This window comes from Berghia stephanieae, chromosome 2 (assembly GCF_034508935.2).
Source record: "Berghia stephanieae isolate SIO BIC M18660-M18661 chromosome 2, UCSD_Bste_1.3, whole genome shotgun sequence".
In the NCBI taxonomy this organism is placed as follows: domain Eukaryota; kingdom Metazoa; phylum Mollusca; class Gastropoda; order Nudibranchia; family Aeolidiidae; genus Berghia; species Berghia stephanieae.
This window is the reverse complement of record NC_088361.1, coordinates 39,851,294-39,869,520: the sequence shown is the minus strand read 5'-3', so window position 1 is coordinate 39,869,520 and position 18,227 is coordinate 39,851,294. Positions and strand designations below refer to the sequence as shown.

General features: G+C 37.9%; 1 protein-coding gene across 1 annotated transcript; it reads left to right on the top strand.

The window, feature by feature from the left end:
• The first annotated feature begins 8,841 nt into the window (after window positions 1-8,841).
• Window positions 8,842-17,968, top strand: LOC144964851 (sodium-dependent glucose transporter 1A-like). The gene is made up of 4 exons (XM_078899561.1): window positions 8,842-9,415; window positions 13,127-13,272; window positions 14,584-14,726; window positions 16,593-17,968. Exons 1-4 carry the CDS (start codon window positions 9,257-9,259, stop codon window positions 17,732-17,734), a joined length of 1,590 nt encoding a protein of 529 aa, XP_078755687.1. The 5' UTR covers window positions 8,842-9,256; the 3' UTR covers window positions 17,735-17,968.
• The last annotated feature ends 259 nt before the right edge of the window (window positions 17,969-18,227 follow it).

Here is an 18,227-nt window from a genome sequence, read left to right as displayed (position 1 = left end):
CTCCTGAATATGAACATAATTCTTGCATATTAATGGAGCTATTAGGAATTCTAAGTGGTCAAAGCGACATAACCCATGATTTTTTAATCCTTAAGATAGTATTTCAAGAATTGTTTCCCCTTGCTCACTTTCCCTTGCTTCCAAGCGATGAAAAGTCACTCATAACTGACGATGCAAAGATTATTTTTATGTTAAAATTTATTTGATATTGGCCCGCAACCAGAGGGGTGTATTTTTCAGGCCCCTCTCCCTTCTTTATAAGAATGTTATCATTGTCTTAAATGAAAAGAGAAAGGAATCTAGAAACATAAAATAGAGAAACCTTGTTATAATACTTGGAAACCACAAAAGGGGGGTCAGGAATCCGTCACCTCTTGACCTTCCACTGTCTCCCCAGTCAACGGAAGTCGGTACAACATTGCAAAGTAAATAGAGTAACGTTAATAGGTTAAAAAACAGATTTTCTATAAAGCTGTTATTTATTTTTGGCAAAAACTATATTGACCAAAAAAATGTACCTGGGGCGATTGCCTCATGAATTCTCTAAACAAAATGTTCCCTGGCATGGAGGAGGAATTCTTCTTCTTCTTCTTCTTCTTCTTCTTCTTCTTCTTCTTCTTCTTCTTCTTCTTCTTCTTCTTCTTCTTCTTCTTCTTCTTCTTCTTCTCTTCTTCTTCTTCTTCTTCTTCTTCTTCTTCTTCTTCTTCTTCTTCTTCTTCTTCTTCTTCTTCTTCTTCTTCTTCTTCTTCTTCTTCTTCTTCTTCTTCTTCTTCATCATCATCGTCATCATCATCAGCAGCAGCAGCAGAAGCATCTTATTGTTGTTGTTCGTTTTTTCTACTTCTTCATTTCCTCCTCCTTTTCTTCTTCATCTCTTTCTCTTTTTCACTCTTTAGCATCTAGTTCTCCCTCTTCTCTCTCTCTCTCTCTCTCTCTCTCTCTCTCTCTCTCTCTCAATGTTATTATATTCTCATTAATTCTCTCTTTCTAAACCCCATGAATGCTAAACCCCTTTCCTGTGTTATGAGATTCTTAGCTAAACGCATCCTATCTTTACTGATCAAGTCGACGTGTACATATTTGCAGGTCTGACATCTGAATCCACTTATGGGTCTAGTTTAACATTGTTGTAATGGACAATATTTTGCATCCTTTTTTTGAGATTTCCATTACGACAATAAGCCCATAAAGAATCGAGTTATCAGGCCTGCAAACAAGTCTTACAAGAATATGAAAACAATATAATGCAACTAAAATGCCATCAGCAATTTTGATTTCTTGTATAAAAATAGTCATTGTACTGTACTTTTTGAAATAAGAATATGAATTTACGTAAAATATGCTTCTTTTAATGGTGTAAATTGAAAAATAAACAAACGAAGTTACAAGATGATTGCAGGTTATTAAATCTGGTACAAACACCTCTAAATGAGAAGCTGATCTAATAACTATTTTTCAAAACTAAACGCTTTATAGAGTAACAAAAATGATACATCTATATGGAATGTGTTTCATTAGCCTACTGCAATTAATTATTGACAGCTTTCATCATCTATAAGTATATAATTGGCACATAACATGTTCTAATCATAGATTATCACATTCTATTTTTAGATACTTTACAATTTCATGTTCGCTAATAATTTGATATCTATAAAATAGGCGTATAGTGTATGTACCTCCTACACAAGCACGTGCTGTCCATAAGAAGCACAGTAAATGAAGAACGATCACGTTTCACCGCTGTTTTGGACACTACACTGGTTGCCTGTCGAGCAGAGATTAGATCTATATATAAAATTGCAGTTATGTGTTTTAAATATTTTAACCAAACGACACCATCCTATCCATCAGATCTTTTGTGTCGTTATGATCCTCCTTGGTCCCTAAGATCTAGATATGAGCTCCTTCTTCGTGTACCTAAACAAGGCTCGAAACCATGTTCCGATAGGGCATTTTATAGCGCTATATAAGTTTTCAGCATTATTATTATTATTGTTATTATTATTATTATTATTATTATTATTATTATTATTATTATTATTATTATTATTATTATTATTATTATTATTATTATTATTATTATTTTCTCATGCAGCCCCAAATGGATGGAATTCACTGCTACTAGATGTAAGAAGTAGAGTATTTTCGTCTGAAATGACATCCAATAAGTGCCTTAAAACTTAAAACACACTTGATGGATTCTTTGCCTTAAAAATGTTATGAATGAAACTCAATGTATCTAAATAGTCCATAATATCTGGGAAGTGTAATTGTTTTGTGTAGGATGTATGACATCACCTCCTGTCAATGTGCGCCGAGAGCTGTGGCACGCGGCATTGGCGCTGTATTATTATTATTATTATTATTATTATTATTATTATTATTATTATTATTATTATCATCATCATCATCATCATCATCATCATCATCATCATCATCATCATATTATTATTATTATTATTATTATTATTATTATTATTATTATTATTATTATTATTATTATTATTATTAATATTCTTCTTCTTCTTCTTCTTCTTCTTCTTCTTCTTCTTCTTCTTCTTCTTCTTCTTCTTCTTCTTCTTCTTCTTATTATTATTATTATTATTATTATTATTATTATTATTATTATTATTATTATTATTATTATTATTATTGGGGACCCGATAGCTCAGTTGGTAGAGCACTCGCTTCGCACGCAAAGGGACCAAGATCGATCCCGGGTGCAGTCGCGATTTTTTCTGACCCAGCAGTGAACGGGTAGCTGAGTCTGTTAGATTTGACGAAAAGTACTTTGCGATAGACTAGCATCCTATCAAAAGGATAGCAAGCTGAGTGTGGTCAATTTCGTTCCTTCTATATGTGCCGAAAATGTCCTTATACTACTAATTCATAAAGACAGTCATGAAGAAATGCACGCCAGAAAGCGACCCATAAGAACTGCTTTTATTTCTGGAACGAAATTGACATCACTCATCTCTTTGTTATTGTTTATAGCCAGTCATTTTTATGAGTAGTTCTCACTAAATCCAATCATTCAAGGCCACACCGGAGACAGGCGATATAGATAGTATGCAGATGACGTCACTCAGGCCTTTGTTATTGTTTTTGCCATCCGCGTTTGTGAGTTGTTCTCACTAATCTGTATTAACCAGACTATAAAAGTTCATTGTTACACAGAGTTTGTGTGTTGGTCCGTTATACTTCTGGATGGCAATGTTGTGAACACCTTGGCCAAGCGCATTCTATTTATATAAATAGTATGAAGTTGACGTCATTCAGGTCTTTGTTATTGTATTTTGCCATCAACGTTTGTGAGTACTTTTCACTAAACTGTATGAACCAGACTATATAAGTTCATGGTTACACATAGTTTTGTGTGTTGGTCTGTTATACTTCCGGATGGCAATGTTGTGAACTTCTTAGCCAAGCGCATACTTGATGTCAATTTCGTTCCAGAAATAAAAGCAGTTTTACAAAAGGGAAAAAAACAAAAACAAATAAAAAACGAACCACAAGTCAAAACAAAATCACTAAATATGCCCGAGTTCTCCAATGATAAGACTAATGTCTCAGAGACGGGGAAAAGCGGTGCGTATATTTATTTGTGTGTGTGCGCGCGCGCGCGTGTGTGTGTGTGTGTGAGAGAGAAATAGCTAGATAGATAAATAGATAGATAAATATATATATATATATATATATATATATATAGATAGATAGATAGATAGATAGATATATAGATAGATAGATAGATAGTTAGATGGATAGCGAGATTGATAGATAGATAGATAGATAGATAGAGAGAGAGAGAGAGAGAGAGAGAGAGAGAGAGAGAGAGAGAGAGAGAGAGAGAGAGAGAGAGAGAGAGAGAGAGAGAGAGGGGCGGTTAGGGCGTTCGCTGACCTCGTTGATTCAGTGGCAACTGCTATTGTCGGTTTAGGTCAAGGATCTTGCATGCAATATCAATAAGATAAGGCCTTTGATCCGGATAAATAACAGTGTACCCAAAAGTCAATGACATCACTTTTCCAAAGTAGGCTATGTCACGGTTTGACCCACCATTAATACATGCCTGCCAGCCGAATCAGGTGGCCCTATAGCCCTGCAATTTGTGAGCTTTCTTTCTCCGTTTGAAAATGTCAAACTCGTTTCCAATAAGCTCTCCCAAGGTCGCGCAGCGTCATTGGAGACTTGCTTGAAATTCACAGGACTACCGTTCAAGAATTTTATAATTATATCGACTTTCTCACCGAGTGGACTCAGCCTGGCTAAGCGGTATGGATTTTGCCTTATACCCCCCCCCCCCCCCCCCTTTCGTGGATCTTCTACCTTGTCGCTGGTGAGGGGGCTTTCGGCACACGGAGGGCAAAGGTGTAAATCCCGGTCGACCGTCACGAGACCATCCCGGGTATCGAGCCAACGAGCCATATGAGCTGCTCGTCCCGGTGTGTGACTAATGAAGATCCAACCCGGTGCCCGAATAGCAGCCGCTATCCTGGGCGCCACACTACTCTGTTTATGATGGTTCCAATACAGCATTTTCAATGGCGAAGCGGTCTGCCGCCTAGCCAAATAATACCGCGTTCGTGTCGCCAGGGTCGTCGGCACGTTCGAAAAGAAAGCAAGCGTCCTAATACACCTTCGATTCGCGGCCTGCCGAATGAGAAAAGCGATGTCGGGAATAGCGACCTGACGCATATATTGTCCCTCAACATCGAGAGTCAGAGTATGGCAAAAAATGAGCTTTTGTCAAAGCTACTGGCCGTCCATAGCGTAGATATCCTCCTGTTACAGGAGACCCACCTTTATTCAGGCGCGCAATCTTCCCGATTCCAGATCCCAGGCTATACGGTGGTCCAACGAGAAGACACTTCGAGGCTCAAAGGAGGGGTTAGCGTTTACGCTAAAGAGCCATCGAAGGTAAGGGCCATAGAGAGCGTAACGGACAGCAATGGGGTGAATCGAATTTCCGTGGAAGTAGGTGGACTGTGTTTGCATAATATTTACAAACCACCTAGAGCGACTTGGACTACACCACCAGTACCGGTGGTCAGCCATCCTTCCATCTGTCTGGGAGACTTTAATAGCCACCATCACGAATGGGACTACCGAGACTGCAATGAGGCAGGAAGACAACTCCGCTCATGGATAGACTGTAACGATCTACACCTAGTGTACGATCCTACAGCCAAGGGTACCTTCAGGGGTACCCGCCTGAAGGAGTATACTCCAGACCTCACCCTCGTTACGAAAGGCGCGAACGGTGAACCGCTGCAGGTGAAGCGAACAGTCCTCGGGGACTTTCCGCATAGCCAGCACAGGCGGTTCTTGTCACAGCGGGGGCGACAATACCGAGGGTGCAGTCTCTCCCACTTTGCAGATGGAACTTTAGGAAGGCTGACTGGGAGGAATTCAGTTCCTATATCGAGCAGGTTTGCCTTGCCATTCCTCCCAAGTCCGAGAATATAACCAGATTTAGCAGGCTACTGGTTAAGAGCGCTCAACGTTCTATTTCACGGGGCAAACGGAAATTCTATACCCCTTGCTGGACAGCAGAGTCGGAAAAGCTGTACAAAGAGTACCAGCAGACCCAGTCCCAGGACGTAGCTGATAGACTACTTCAGTCTCTGGCAGAGGGAAGGAAGCAACGGTGGCAGGAGACAGTGGAAAGTCTCGACTTTACACACTCCAGCTTGGCGCTTGATAAAGAAATTGGATCCGGACCGGAATTACGCGAAGGCTGCACCGGAATGTGAGGCAGACACAATTGCCAAGAATATTAAGAACCTTAGCAAACGGGTCCCTAATCATGCTTTTGAGCGCGGTGTCCGCAAGGGGTACCGTACGATTTTGGACTCACTACCTGCGGAGGAGTCGAACTGGACGTCCCCGTTCAGTCCCCGAGAAGTGGCTGCAGCCACTAGCGAAGTAAAGAACGGTAAAGCAGCAAGGATAGACGGCGTATATCCCGATATGGTGATGCATCTGGGCCCCAGGGCACGGCCTGGCTGGCAGAGTCAATGTCCGACGTCCTTACAAAAGGAAAACTCCCACAAGTGTGGAAGCATGCGAAGAAAGTTGCCATCCTGAAGCCCGGGAAACCGGCGAAAGAGGTCGACAGTTACAGACCCATATATCTACTGGGCTGTCTTTACAAATTGTTGGAGCGTGTTCTATTAAACCGATGGGGGCTGGTCCTAGACGCTGCACTGCCACCCGAGCAGGCGGGCTCCAGGGAAGGGAGGTGCACCACGGAACAGGTCATTGCCCTTACAGAGCATATTGAGCAAGGGTACGAGAGAAAACAGCAAACAGGTTCTGTATTTATAGACCTATCAGCGGCGTATGATACGGTCTGGTGCGAAGGGTTAATGCTCAAACTTGCAAAGATCATAAGGTTCAAAAAGACCTTGAAGTTGTTCTCTTCTATCTTAGGGGAAAGACAATTCCACGTCGCGCGGGGAGACGCTACGAGTAAAGTAAGGAAATTGAAGAATGGGGTCCCTCAGGGTTCGGTACTTGCGCCAATGTTGTTTAACGTTTACATTAGCGATATGCAGAACACTTCCTCCCTGAGGCTGGGATACGCGGACGACTGGGCACTCGTTACTCAGAGTAAAGTGTGGACCCGTCTCGAGAGTGCACCACGGAACAGGTCATTGCCCTTACAGAGCATATTGAGCAAGGGTATGAGAGAAAACAGCAAACAGGTGCTGTATTTATAGACCTATCAGTGGCGTATGATACGGTCTGGTGCGAAGGGTTAATGCTCAAACTTGCAAAGATCATAAGGTGCAAAAAGACCTTGAAGTTGTTCTCTTCTATCTTAGGGGAAAGACAATTCCACGTCGCACTGGGAGACGCTACGAGTAAAGTAAGGAAATTGAAGAATGGGGTCCCTCGGGGTTCGGTACTTGCGCCAATGTTGTTTCACGTTTACATTAGCGATATGCCGAACACTTCCTCCCTGAGGCTGGGATACGCGGACGACTGGGCACTCGTTACTCAGAGTAAAGTGTGGACCCGTTTCGAGAGCGTACTCAGCGAGGACGTCACCAGACTCAAATCCTACTTCAACAAGTGGTACCTGAAGATGAACACTTCAAAAACCGTGGCCACTGCATTCCACCTATGCAGTGCATGGCACACCCGTAAACTGAACGTCCTAGTTGGGGAACAGCCACTCCCATATGAGCCGTATCCAAAATATTTAGGGGTGACGTTGGATCGCAGCATTACCTATCGGGTGCATCTCGAAGGAGTTGCCCGGAAGATAGAGAAACGCAACAGTCTTCTGAGGAAGCTGGCGGGATCGACTTGGGGCGCTAGCCAAGAGCTCATGAGACGTCCGCCCTGGCACTATGCTATTCCACCGCGGAGTATTGCGCTCCAGTGTGGGGTAGAAGCAGAAACGTTGAGAAGGTGAATGTAAAACTTCGCAAGTCGATGCACATAGTGTCAGGAACGCTGGCAACGACTCCTAGAGAATGGGGCCCGATAATGGCAGCGATCCAGCCCCCAGATGTCCGGACGGAGACGATTACGGTAAACTGGCTGAGTAAGATCCGAGAGAGAGGGAATGGGGATACCCCTCTGAAGCGCATAATGGACGGTGCCTCCGTTTCGAGCCGAAATAAGTCCAGGCAACCCTTGTACGCAGAATCCCTGACTACGGACAGAGCTGCACATACGAGATGGAAGTCGGTTTGGACGAATTCAATCCCTCGTGGGGGCGGCGACGTACACTCCTCTAAGCTTGGTGAGAAGTTGCCAGGCTTTGATACCAGTAAGAGGAGACACTGGGTGGCTGCGAATCGGTTTCGGTCGAGGAGCCGCCTAACAGCAAGTGCGCTTCATCAGTGGGGACTTTCCAACATGTACCCGATGTGGGCAAGAACCCGAAACGGCAGAGCATCTAGTCGAACGGTGTGTTGTGATGATGCTACCAGGCGGGTTCGCGACGGTGCACGAATGCGGACCGGACTTTGCTGATTGGGTCGATCGTCATAACATAGTAGTGTGCGAACCATAAGAGGCTGCTGCCTTATACCCGAAATGCAGAGAGTCCCACTGGCCGCTGCGCTGCAGGGCCTTGAACAGGCCACCCTGCCTTAGCTCATTTTCCTTGGAATAGACCCTAAACATAAATGAATAAAGGGAATTATATATATATATATATATATATATATATATATATATATATATATATATATATATCTCCAACGGAGGTGCATAAAAACGCCACCAAACATGATCACCAGAGTACTGTATTGTAAGGGAAGTTCTCGATCCCAGGATCGCCTTTCAACTCTGCTCTCGTCTGCTACTTCAGGTTTATTTTCGCAGTTGATTTTCTTACCACAACCTGTTTTCACACACGGTCAACTGTATGTTGCTGTGTCTTGGGTCAGAGGCTATAGCGGCTTACACTTCATGTTGGGCCACACAGAAAAATCAACAGAGGATGTACCAAGTTACACAGACATCGTTGTTTACCAATCTACCCTCATTAAATGATGGTGGGTACAATATCAAATTAAAATAATTCTTTCCCCGTGAAAATGCGGGCTTTTTACTAGTATATATATATATATATATATATATATACTAGTAAAAAGCCCGCATTTATATCTATATATGTACACACACACATACACACACATATATAAACTCCATGCCACCAGTCAAAAAACGCATTAAGTCAACACTTATACAAGCTGGTAAAGATTAAAATTCGAAATGTTTGGAACAAGATAAGAGCAGATCAAGGTCAAATGATTTAGAAGAAACCCCTCTCAATACAACCCTACATGTTTTGAACACAACATGATCCATATGTTTGTCATTCTGTCTGTCAGTCTGTCTGCCTGTCTATCGGTCTGGCTATCTATCTATCTATCCATCCATCCATCTATCTATCTATCTCTATATCTGTCTATATACTATCTGCCCATCTATCAAAATTTACATATCATTTATTGTTTGTGTTTTTATCCCTACTGCTGAGCAATTTCATAGCTGTTATCAGTTTTAACAGTATAGTTTGAAATCATACCGAGGCATATCACGATGAAAATACTCCGTGCGTAATTAATTGATCAAAATCTTCGGTTGGTTTGCATAACTCGATTTTTTAGTCTTACTATGCTCTACATTCCAAAAGCAGGATTACAAAGTGGCAAGCACTGAAATAAGATAATAAAATTATTCTGAGGTTCAAGACCAACTTATAAATATATTATATACATAATTCGTGATGGATATGGAAACAGATCTCATGACAAGATCAGTTGGAGAGTGCGAGTATTCACCATCGGATGGGACTATTTCTGACAGGGATAACAACGCCAAGAAAAATTCAATCAGACGAAAGATCATCAGAACTATTTTTGATGGATTTGCTTCATTGTTTCTGGTGAGAAGTGACTTCCTTGCTAAATTTTTGTTCTGTAAATTTACATTAATTATTATTACGAAGTAAGTTATTAGTGCGAACACCTTTTTTCAATACTGCCAGGAAGAAACAAATGAAAAACATATTGATATGAGATATTGTGATTGGATATAAATATGTAATTTTTTAAAATCCCTTACAAAACAAAACAAAAAACAAAAACAAGGAAAAAGTAAAACAGAAATACACGAAAACGATGATCTCTTTAATTATATATTATATTCTTATATCCTTATTATATATGTGGTCATGTGGTATGACACTAGCTTTCGGATCGGAAGGTCCTGGGTTCGAGCCTCGCTCGGCGCATAGTTGAGTCCTTGGAGAAGGCTCTTTACTCACATTCTCTCACCGTACTCAGGTGTAAAATGAGTACCTGACCGTTAACAGCGTTGTCTCTGTCCCAAATATTTGCAATATCGCCTGACAGGCGTCATGTCTGGTCCTACATGTTATGTGTTACTGTTGGCCAGGGACCCTTTGTAAAGCGCTTTGAGCACGTTTAGTGGATATTGCGCTATATAAAAGCTCAATTTTTTTTTTTAATTTTTAATTTTATTTGGCTTAATATTGCCAAAATCAGATTTTTTTTTCTTTTTCTCTGCAGACAATTTTTTTTGTACAAGTGGAGAAACCCGCAATATTTGCGGAGAAATAATGGCTATTACGAACGACAGTCATCTATTATACTTTTACTATATTGTGGGAAAAAAAAAAACAAATAAAAAAAAACAAAAAAGACAAACAAACAAAAAATAAAACCCCACAAAAACCAAACGTGTTAAACAAATAGTGATGATTATGATAAAAGTATTATAAAATATGATAACAGTAATGGAAATAACAAAGTGGTTTTGTAGGGTTTTAAATTCTTTTAGTACAATAAGATATAAAAAATATTTAATCTGAAAGGCTCGAGTCTGGTAGTTTAACCACCACACCACGGAGCCACCTAGCTAATTAAGATATTTAATTATGTCTTTGTAAAATATTGTTTTGTCTTTAATCTTTTTTAAAAAATGCTACTTCTACTTTGTAGTTTTGAAGTACGGTCGGACGTCCTCGTTATATAATTTTTGTTTTATTAACAAAGACGTACAGAAGGGGGGGGGGGAAGTCATTCAGACCCAATCTACCATTGTGTGTGCTTTATCTATGTATGTACATGATTCTATCTCGTTGAGTTTATGATAACATTCATCATTTTGTCATTACTATCAATCCTTGTCTTCAGTCATTTCATTGTCATTATATTATCATTATTATTATCATTATTATTATTTATTATTATTATTATTATTATTATTATTATTATTATTATTATTATTATTATTATTATTATTATTATTATTATTATTATTATTATTTATTATTATTATTATTATTATTATTATTATTATTATTATTATTATTATTTATTATTATTATTATTATTATTATTTATTATTATTATCATTATTATTATTATTATTATTATTTATTATTATTATTATTATATTGTTATTATTATTATTATTATTATTATCATTATAATTATCATTATCAGTATTAAAAATATAATAATAAAACTTTATTTTATTGATCCTCTCAGAAATCATCACATGTGTTACATTATCGCAATGAAAATTATGTTCGATAATAACAGAGTAGTAATTAAGGCAAGGAGAGATAATTAGATATGCACACAAATGAGTATATAGATAAATCAATCAATAAATAAAGTTATTGATTAGATATCTAAGAATGCTTTTACATAAACATTTAATTAACTACATTATATAATATGATAGTCAGCAACTACATTTTAGATGAATAAATAATTAACTTCTTTTTATTTATTTGATTGGCCTTAGATCATTTGAAAATTATATTGAACATCAACTCCCTTCTTACCAACAATAATATAATCGTCACATTTTCTACGATACTATGAACATTTTTAATATTCAGATCTGTTTTGTACATTACAGAATTTTGGTGCACAAAATTATGTAGACCGTCTAAAGAATCTATATAATTTCTATTTTCTCGAGTAAAAAAAAAATAAAAATCAAGTTTTGTATTTGTCACAAGGTGCGTTCGCAACTCGCAATGGATGCGAAGGCCGCTTATGACCTTAAAGTGTGGAGAGGTAGACGTGGACGTTACAATCACCACCAGAACAACGTATCTGACAAGAGAGCCATTATTATTATTTAAAGTAAAAGAAAGGGGAACAGCTCATAGTTATTGAGCAAAACAGAATAACATTGAATATATTGACAGGAAAAATCAAAAATACATACAAGTAAAAAGTAGTAAAGCAATATAAAATCTATACATGTAAGTTTTCACCAAATTTAACTATACCTCACCCAGGTTGCAACCGTTTCATTCATTCCCACTGAACTGAAATTATTAATTACATATAGGGTCAAAATAAACTGTTCATATTCCGAAAGGAGAATGAAATTAATTAACAAAATTGTTCACACAAGGCGCGGTGTTCCAGCCTGTTACAAGTCAAAATTGTTCCAAAATAAAACACATAGATCGAGTGTTACTTCCTCGTCTTTACAAACATTACATTATATTTTGATCATATTTCTCAAAAACAGTTATCGGGCGCTGTCACAAATTATATTGTTCAAAAGGGTACAAAACACATTTACCGGGCGCTTTGTCCTAGCCCCGACAGCTCTTCACTATATTAGAAGATAGATATAGATATATCAGTAAAAATGAAATTAACATAGACACAATGATAGCGTAAGTGATCAATTAGTATTTACTTTAAAATAATTCATTTAACTGAGGTCACCTTCTCAACTTTAACACAATTTAACTCATTGAATTAATTATTCAATAAAACGTTAAAACTTTATATTATTTTAAACTTTAAGATAAGTGAAATAATTTTACGATATTAATCACTTAATCACTTGATGATTACTCGGCACATCAAAACAATATTATAAATTTATATAATCTCACCGAGCACAAATACAAAAACACAATATCGCTTAGAGCCCATAACCGGGTACGATACACAAAATACTGGCCATATTAGGCCCACTTCGGCTACAATACAGCCTAAAACACATTGCTGGCCAACACACAGGCCCAACACATATCGCCTGAGAGCCCATATTCGGGTGCGACATAAAATACTGGCCACTTTGGGCCCTTTTTCACTGTGGCTTCAACATAGCCAAACAGAATTCCAGCCAACACACAGGCTGTACAGGTCTTCCTTCTTCGACCTCAAATCGCAGACGGCCAGTTGAACATCGACCCAAGCCGAAACATAGGACAAGGTATCTAACGGTATCTCAAGGTATCTGAAAGTATCTCAGTTGCTGCATAAGATTGATGAGGGTGTCTTAACACTGATGGAACATGATAACCCTCCGTTCTTTCATTGCCTTCATAGTCGACACCACCCACGGCGAATACAAGAGAGTCCCTATTCCAACACCCATCCTACACTCACAAATCATTTAATTATATGGGTTGGATTCTACCCGAGACCTTGGTGGGTAGGACAACTATCTCCCTTTGTTATATAGAAGGCATGTCTTTACAGTATTGGGTAGGTATAACATTTCGAGAAAGGTACTAAACATGGTCATTAAGGAGTGGGAGAGTTATCATTTGTCTAACTTTGTGCTTCTTTTCTTTTATCCCTAAAAGGGAATGCAAATTGGGCAAAAAGGTCCTTCCTTTCTTGATCTCCAATACATCTCAGGCACTGATGTCGAAAAGACCTCCTCTTACCTTACTGTGTATTGCTTTGGTTACATGCTTGGAGCTTTATTGGCTGGCTTTCTTTTCGATAAGTAAGTTGAATCGCTATAAGATGCACTTTTAAAAAATGTTTTTAATGTCTAGAATATAACTTTTATTGTCATTCAATCTACAAACATGTGAATCAGACATTTTCAAACCTCTATAATATAAATTAGAGATTGATGTTTTTGTTTGGCATCATCAACTTGCTACCCTTCTTGCTTTGACAAAACATGTAATTTTATCTTAGTACGTAAAAAAATGTTTGAAGAAGAAGATTATATCGGAGACGTAAGGATTGACTTTTTGTTTCAATTCCCTTCTAATTTAAACATTCTAAAGAAGCATACCAACTCAAGGAAAAAGGGTGAAAATAGATGTACTATAGTCCGCCTCGTGCTCATACGTGGATATCTTCACAACCTTCTGATGGATTTTAATGATAATTGGCTCGAATAGAATTTTCATTGGCGATTAAGCCGACTTTTTTTTGCATCCGTACATTTGTTGTTATATTTTTCCAAACATATACTTTGAGATCTTATGGCTGACACTTTAAAACAAAAATTAAGAGTCAAAGATTCTGTTAAACAACAGGACTTGTTATGTATATTTTAAAATAATTGCTGATTGCATCTTGTGAAATAATGTTGTGTAACATCGTGGTACCAAGATGGTACTGTGCAGATAAGGCCAAGTAATTTTTACACTTCTCTAGCAACGTTGAATATGAATTTTTAAAGATATAGCAATTGATAAAAATGACCTAATAATAGTGATCGTAACCATAAGACAAATGTTTTGCCCACAGAAATGGGGAGTCCTTCCGAGAGTTCCTCTGTCTAGCATCTCTTTCAATTAGTATTTTGACCGTGGTTCTTTTGTCATGCGTTTATTTATTCAACTTGCCAATATATAATAGCATTTTAAAAACTCTATTCACACCTTGATAGATAAGTGAAAGTTTAAAATTTCCTTATATTACCATTGTTTTGGTTCTCAGCCGCCAATTTTGGAATTATTGAAAAGTAATGCAAAGCAGTCCTAGTTTTTGTGGGTTTTTTTTTTCTATCCGGATTAGTTCGAGGTCGGAGGATTTTTTTTCTAATTGGGTTAGTCTTAGTAAAGGTGTTAATGTGTTTGTTTTTCCTATTAGGGTTAGTTTAAGGTACTAGGTTTTATTTTTTCTTAGGGTTAGGTGAAGGAATATTTAGGTTTCTCTTAGCACGAGGAGCTTTCGGAAGGCATCCCCAAAAATGCCATAGCATCAATGGTTATACTAAAATAGCAATACTTTCCCTTTTTCTATTTAATATTTTGACAAATATTTTTAAACAATATTTGGTCTTAAAATTCCACAGATTAGGCAACAAGATGGCACTGAAATACATCTCCATGACTCTAGCATCTCTCTTTACCGTACTTACACCTTTATGCACTTCATACGTCACCATGTTGATGGCGCACTTGATGTCAGCAATAATGTGCGGCATTGTGGAAACTGGTATAAGTGTTTGCCGATTACTGAGCTTGGCTTATCAACCAGTTACTGCCGTACTCTGGAAAAACGTGGAATTAACAATTTGGTCAGAAAACTCGTCATTCAAATAGCGATCGATTGAAATGACCCTCATCTTCACAAAAAACTCTCAACTCTGGACCTCGCGACATCCCAGGTTTAAGAGGTTTTACCAAGAAGAGGGTCATATAAATCGGTCGATATTTGAAGGACGAGTTTACTGGTCAATTTTTAAAATACGCATCGTTCTGGAGTGGGGTAGTTAACTGGTTATTGTGTATTGCTGCTGCTGCTGTTGTCGTTTTTATTGCTGCTTCTGCTGCTGCTGTTATCATTCGTGCTGCTGTTGTCGTTATTATTATTGTTGCTTCTGTTGCTGCTGTTGTCGTTATTATTAATGTTGCTTCTGTTGCTGCTGTTAATATTGGTGCTGCTGTTGTCGTTATTATTATTGTTGCTTCTGATGCTGCTGTTATTATTTGTGCTGCTGTTGTCGTTATTATTATTGTTGCTTCTGATGCTGCTGTTATTATTTGTGCTGCTGTTGTCGTTATTATTATTGCTGCTTCTGCTGTTGCTGTTATTACTGGTTCTGCTGTTGTGGTTATTATTATTGTTGCTGCATCTGCTGCTACTGCTGCTGCTGTCGTTATTATTGCTTCTGCTGTTATTTTTGGTGCTGCTGTTGAGGTTATTATTATTGGTGCTGCTGCAACTGCTACTGAAGGTGGTGTAATGGGTGTTGTTGGTTTTGGTGGTGGCGATGGCGATGGTCGTAGTGTTGTGGTTGTTGTCATGTTGTTCTTGTTGGTGGTGGTGGAATTTATTTGGATCATCTGACTTTTAAAAATCTAATTTATTTTCCTTCCTCCTTACTTCTTTCCATATCAAAACAAACAAAATTATCACAAACCAGCAAGCTGTTAATCTTTTATGTAAGGAGTAACTCAACTAATAATAATGATATTGAAATTTCAAGAACATCATAGCAAAAGGAATTAGGGCCAAAAAAGTATTGAAGTATTCGAAATAGAATGAAATTTGCAAGGAACGTAAAAAAACGTCAAGTATTGTATAGAACAATTCTGAGTTAGCGACCAGGATTAGCTGAAGATCAAAATTTCTAAAGGCAGAAAAATTGGATATGGGTGGGTAAATGTGCATGGTTCTGCGTGCCAAGATTTCAGAAGACTAAAAGCTTGGTTGTTATACACTATGTTATAGGTTATATATCGAAGTTCGTATCAAAGATATATAATATTTATTGGCTGCTGTTTTTAAAACTGAAACCGATTTTTTTTGTATTGATCGAAAATGGAATTAGACCTTCAATGAATTTTCTACACCTTGCGTCAAACATGTTTCTTGTAAATAATAAAAAAGACAATAAAATAATTATTTTTGTGAGGTAAAGAGAGAAGTGCTTGGCAAATTTTTCTGGCGACCAGTGATAGCAAAGATTTTATTCCTTTTTCACCGAGACATATTTCTTTTTCTCCAAAATTATCACTACCACTAAAATCAGCATTCTAATTTTGATAACCCCTATCGTAACCATTTTGTCTTGTAATTTTCCTTTTGCTTGTCTGGCACTATTTCATACACGTTTCATTCTGATTCCTGGTCCTTATTCGTCCATTTAAACTTTTCAACATAAAATGGCCCACCACCTAAAAACTGTTGTTATCTCGGAGTAAACCATGAAAATAAAAATGATTTTTAAATGCATCGCTACTTAAGTTTGACTGGAGTGTATTATAACATTAACATCATATTAAAAAGTTTATGTTTAACTATGAAAGGAAAATTATAAATTGAACTAAAACCATGATCTTTGATATCTACTTTCAGCCGTCACAGCTAGCCAGTTTCAATTGTGGGGAGGCAAAAGTGATTCAGCACTTCAATTCATCTGTTTAATGTACTCTCTTGGGGGAGTTTTTGGACCCTTGTATACGGAACCCTTTTTAGTGACCAAAATGAATGAGACGCATCACCTGTCTGATGAAAGAAATATCACCCAGAAAAGTAATATCACTGGATTTACGTATAGTCCGTTGAATTTCTCTTTATTGTCCATACATTCTAATCAGAATGTTTACAATATGGATCTTGAAAGAAACCAAACGAATTCCCTATCAACTTTTGACATACAACCTGCATCGGAACTTTTCTACGCTTACTTAATCACGGGGCTCTTAGGGATTTTATTTTCAATACCTTACTTTATATTGTGTTGGAGGATCTGCTCTAAATCTACACAAAAGAAGAAAGAAAGTGAAAAACCTGCAGAAAATGTGCCAAAAAGGCTATCTCTGAAAGTGTATGTTGTTCTGACACTGATAGCTTGTTTCTTTATCTGTTCGGTAACAATGATTGAGGATTTAATAAGTATGTATTTGGCGATGTTTGTTGTATCTCATTTATCATGGACCAAAGATATTGGGGCAATGATAAGTTCTTTATATTGGGGAATTAGAACAACCTGTAATCTCATAACTGTTCCTCTTGTGACTAGAATTGATATGGGTATTCTAATTTTAATTTGTAGTGTGGGTATGGTTATTTCTATGATAGGTTTTGTCCTTGCGAGTCATTATCACATTAACGTGATGATATGGCTATCAATTTCAGTTTTTGCTGCGAGTGAGTCTCCAGTTATCGGAGGTGGTTTTTCATGGGTGGATACGAATATTCTGAACCTTGATGGCAAAGCTACGAGTGCTACTGTAATTTCTAAAGCAATTGGTGCGATGATTGGTCCACTTGTTTTGGGTGCAACTATGGAAAATATTTCTTTCGTGGTTTTTCCTTACACATCACTACTTATGTGTGCTATATCAATGTTCTACTTCTTTTTCATGATATTCTTTTTGAAACCTTACGTAACACGAAAGTATGGACTTGTTAGAGTAAAAGACTCAAAATGTAATGAGATAGGAAACGACATCGAGTTGGAAGAAAAGAATACAATTCTGCCTGAAAAAAAGTAAAGAAGATGATTTTTCAATCAGAGAAAGACATGGAACGATTTGAGTGTCGTTCCACATTGAGTTTGTATCAAAATTAATATCTTCATGTTTATCACCCAACACCCCCCCCCCCCCCCCCCCCCCCCCTCACCAAAAAAAAATAAAAAAAAATAGCGAGCTTGAAGTTTGTTTAAGATAAATTTAGCTAGGTTTGAATTAAAATCATCCTTGATGTTTCAGGAGACAGTTCCCCAATGTAATGATATTTTTATTCCTGACTTTTTATTCCGAAATTGTAGTGGAAAGTTCTTGGTGGCCTGACGAGAACCAACTTAAATTTCTAAATAATGGGCACCGACTCAAAAGTCATTTTGATCCAATGATATCAGAAGGAGAGGGGACAATTAACTACTTTGTAGGCCGGGATTGGGGGTGAGGGGTCATTTGGTGGAGCTTCTCCCCCTCCCCCTCCCAGTGTCGTGCGGCTATGTGGTATGTGGGATGTAGACACTTG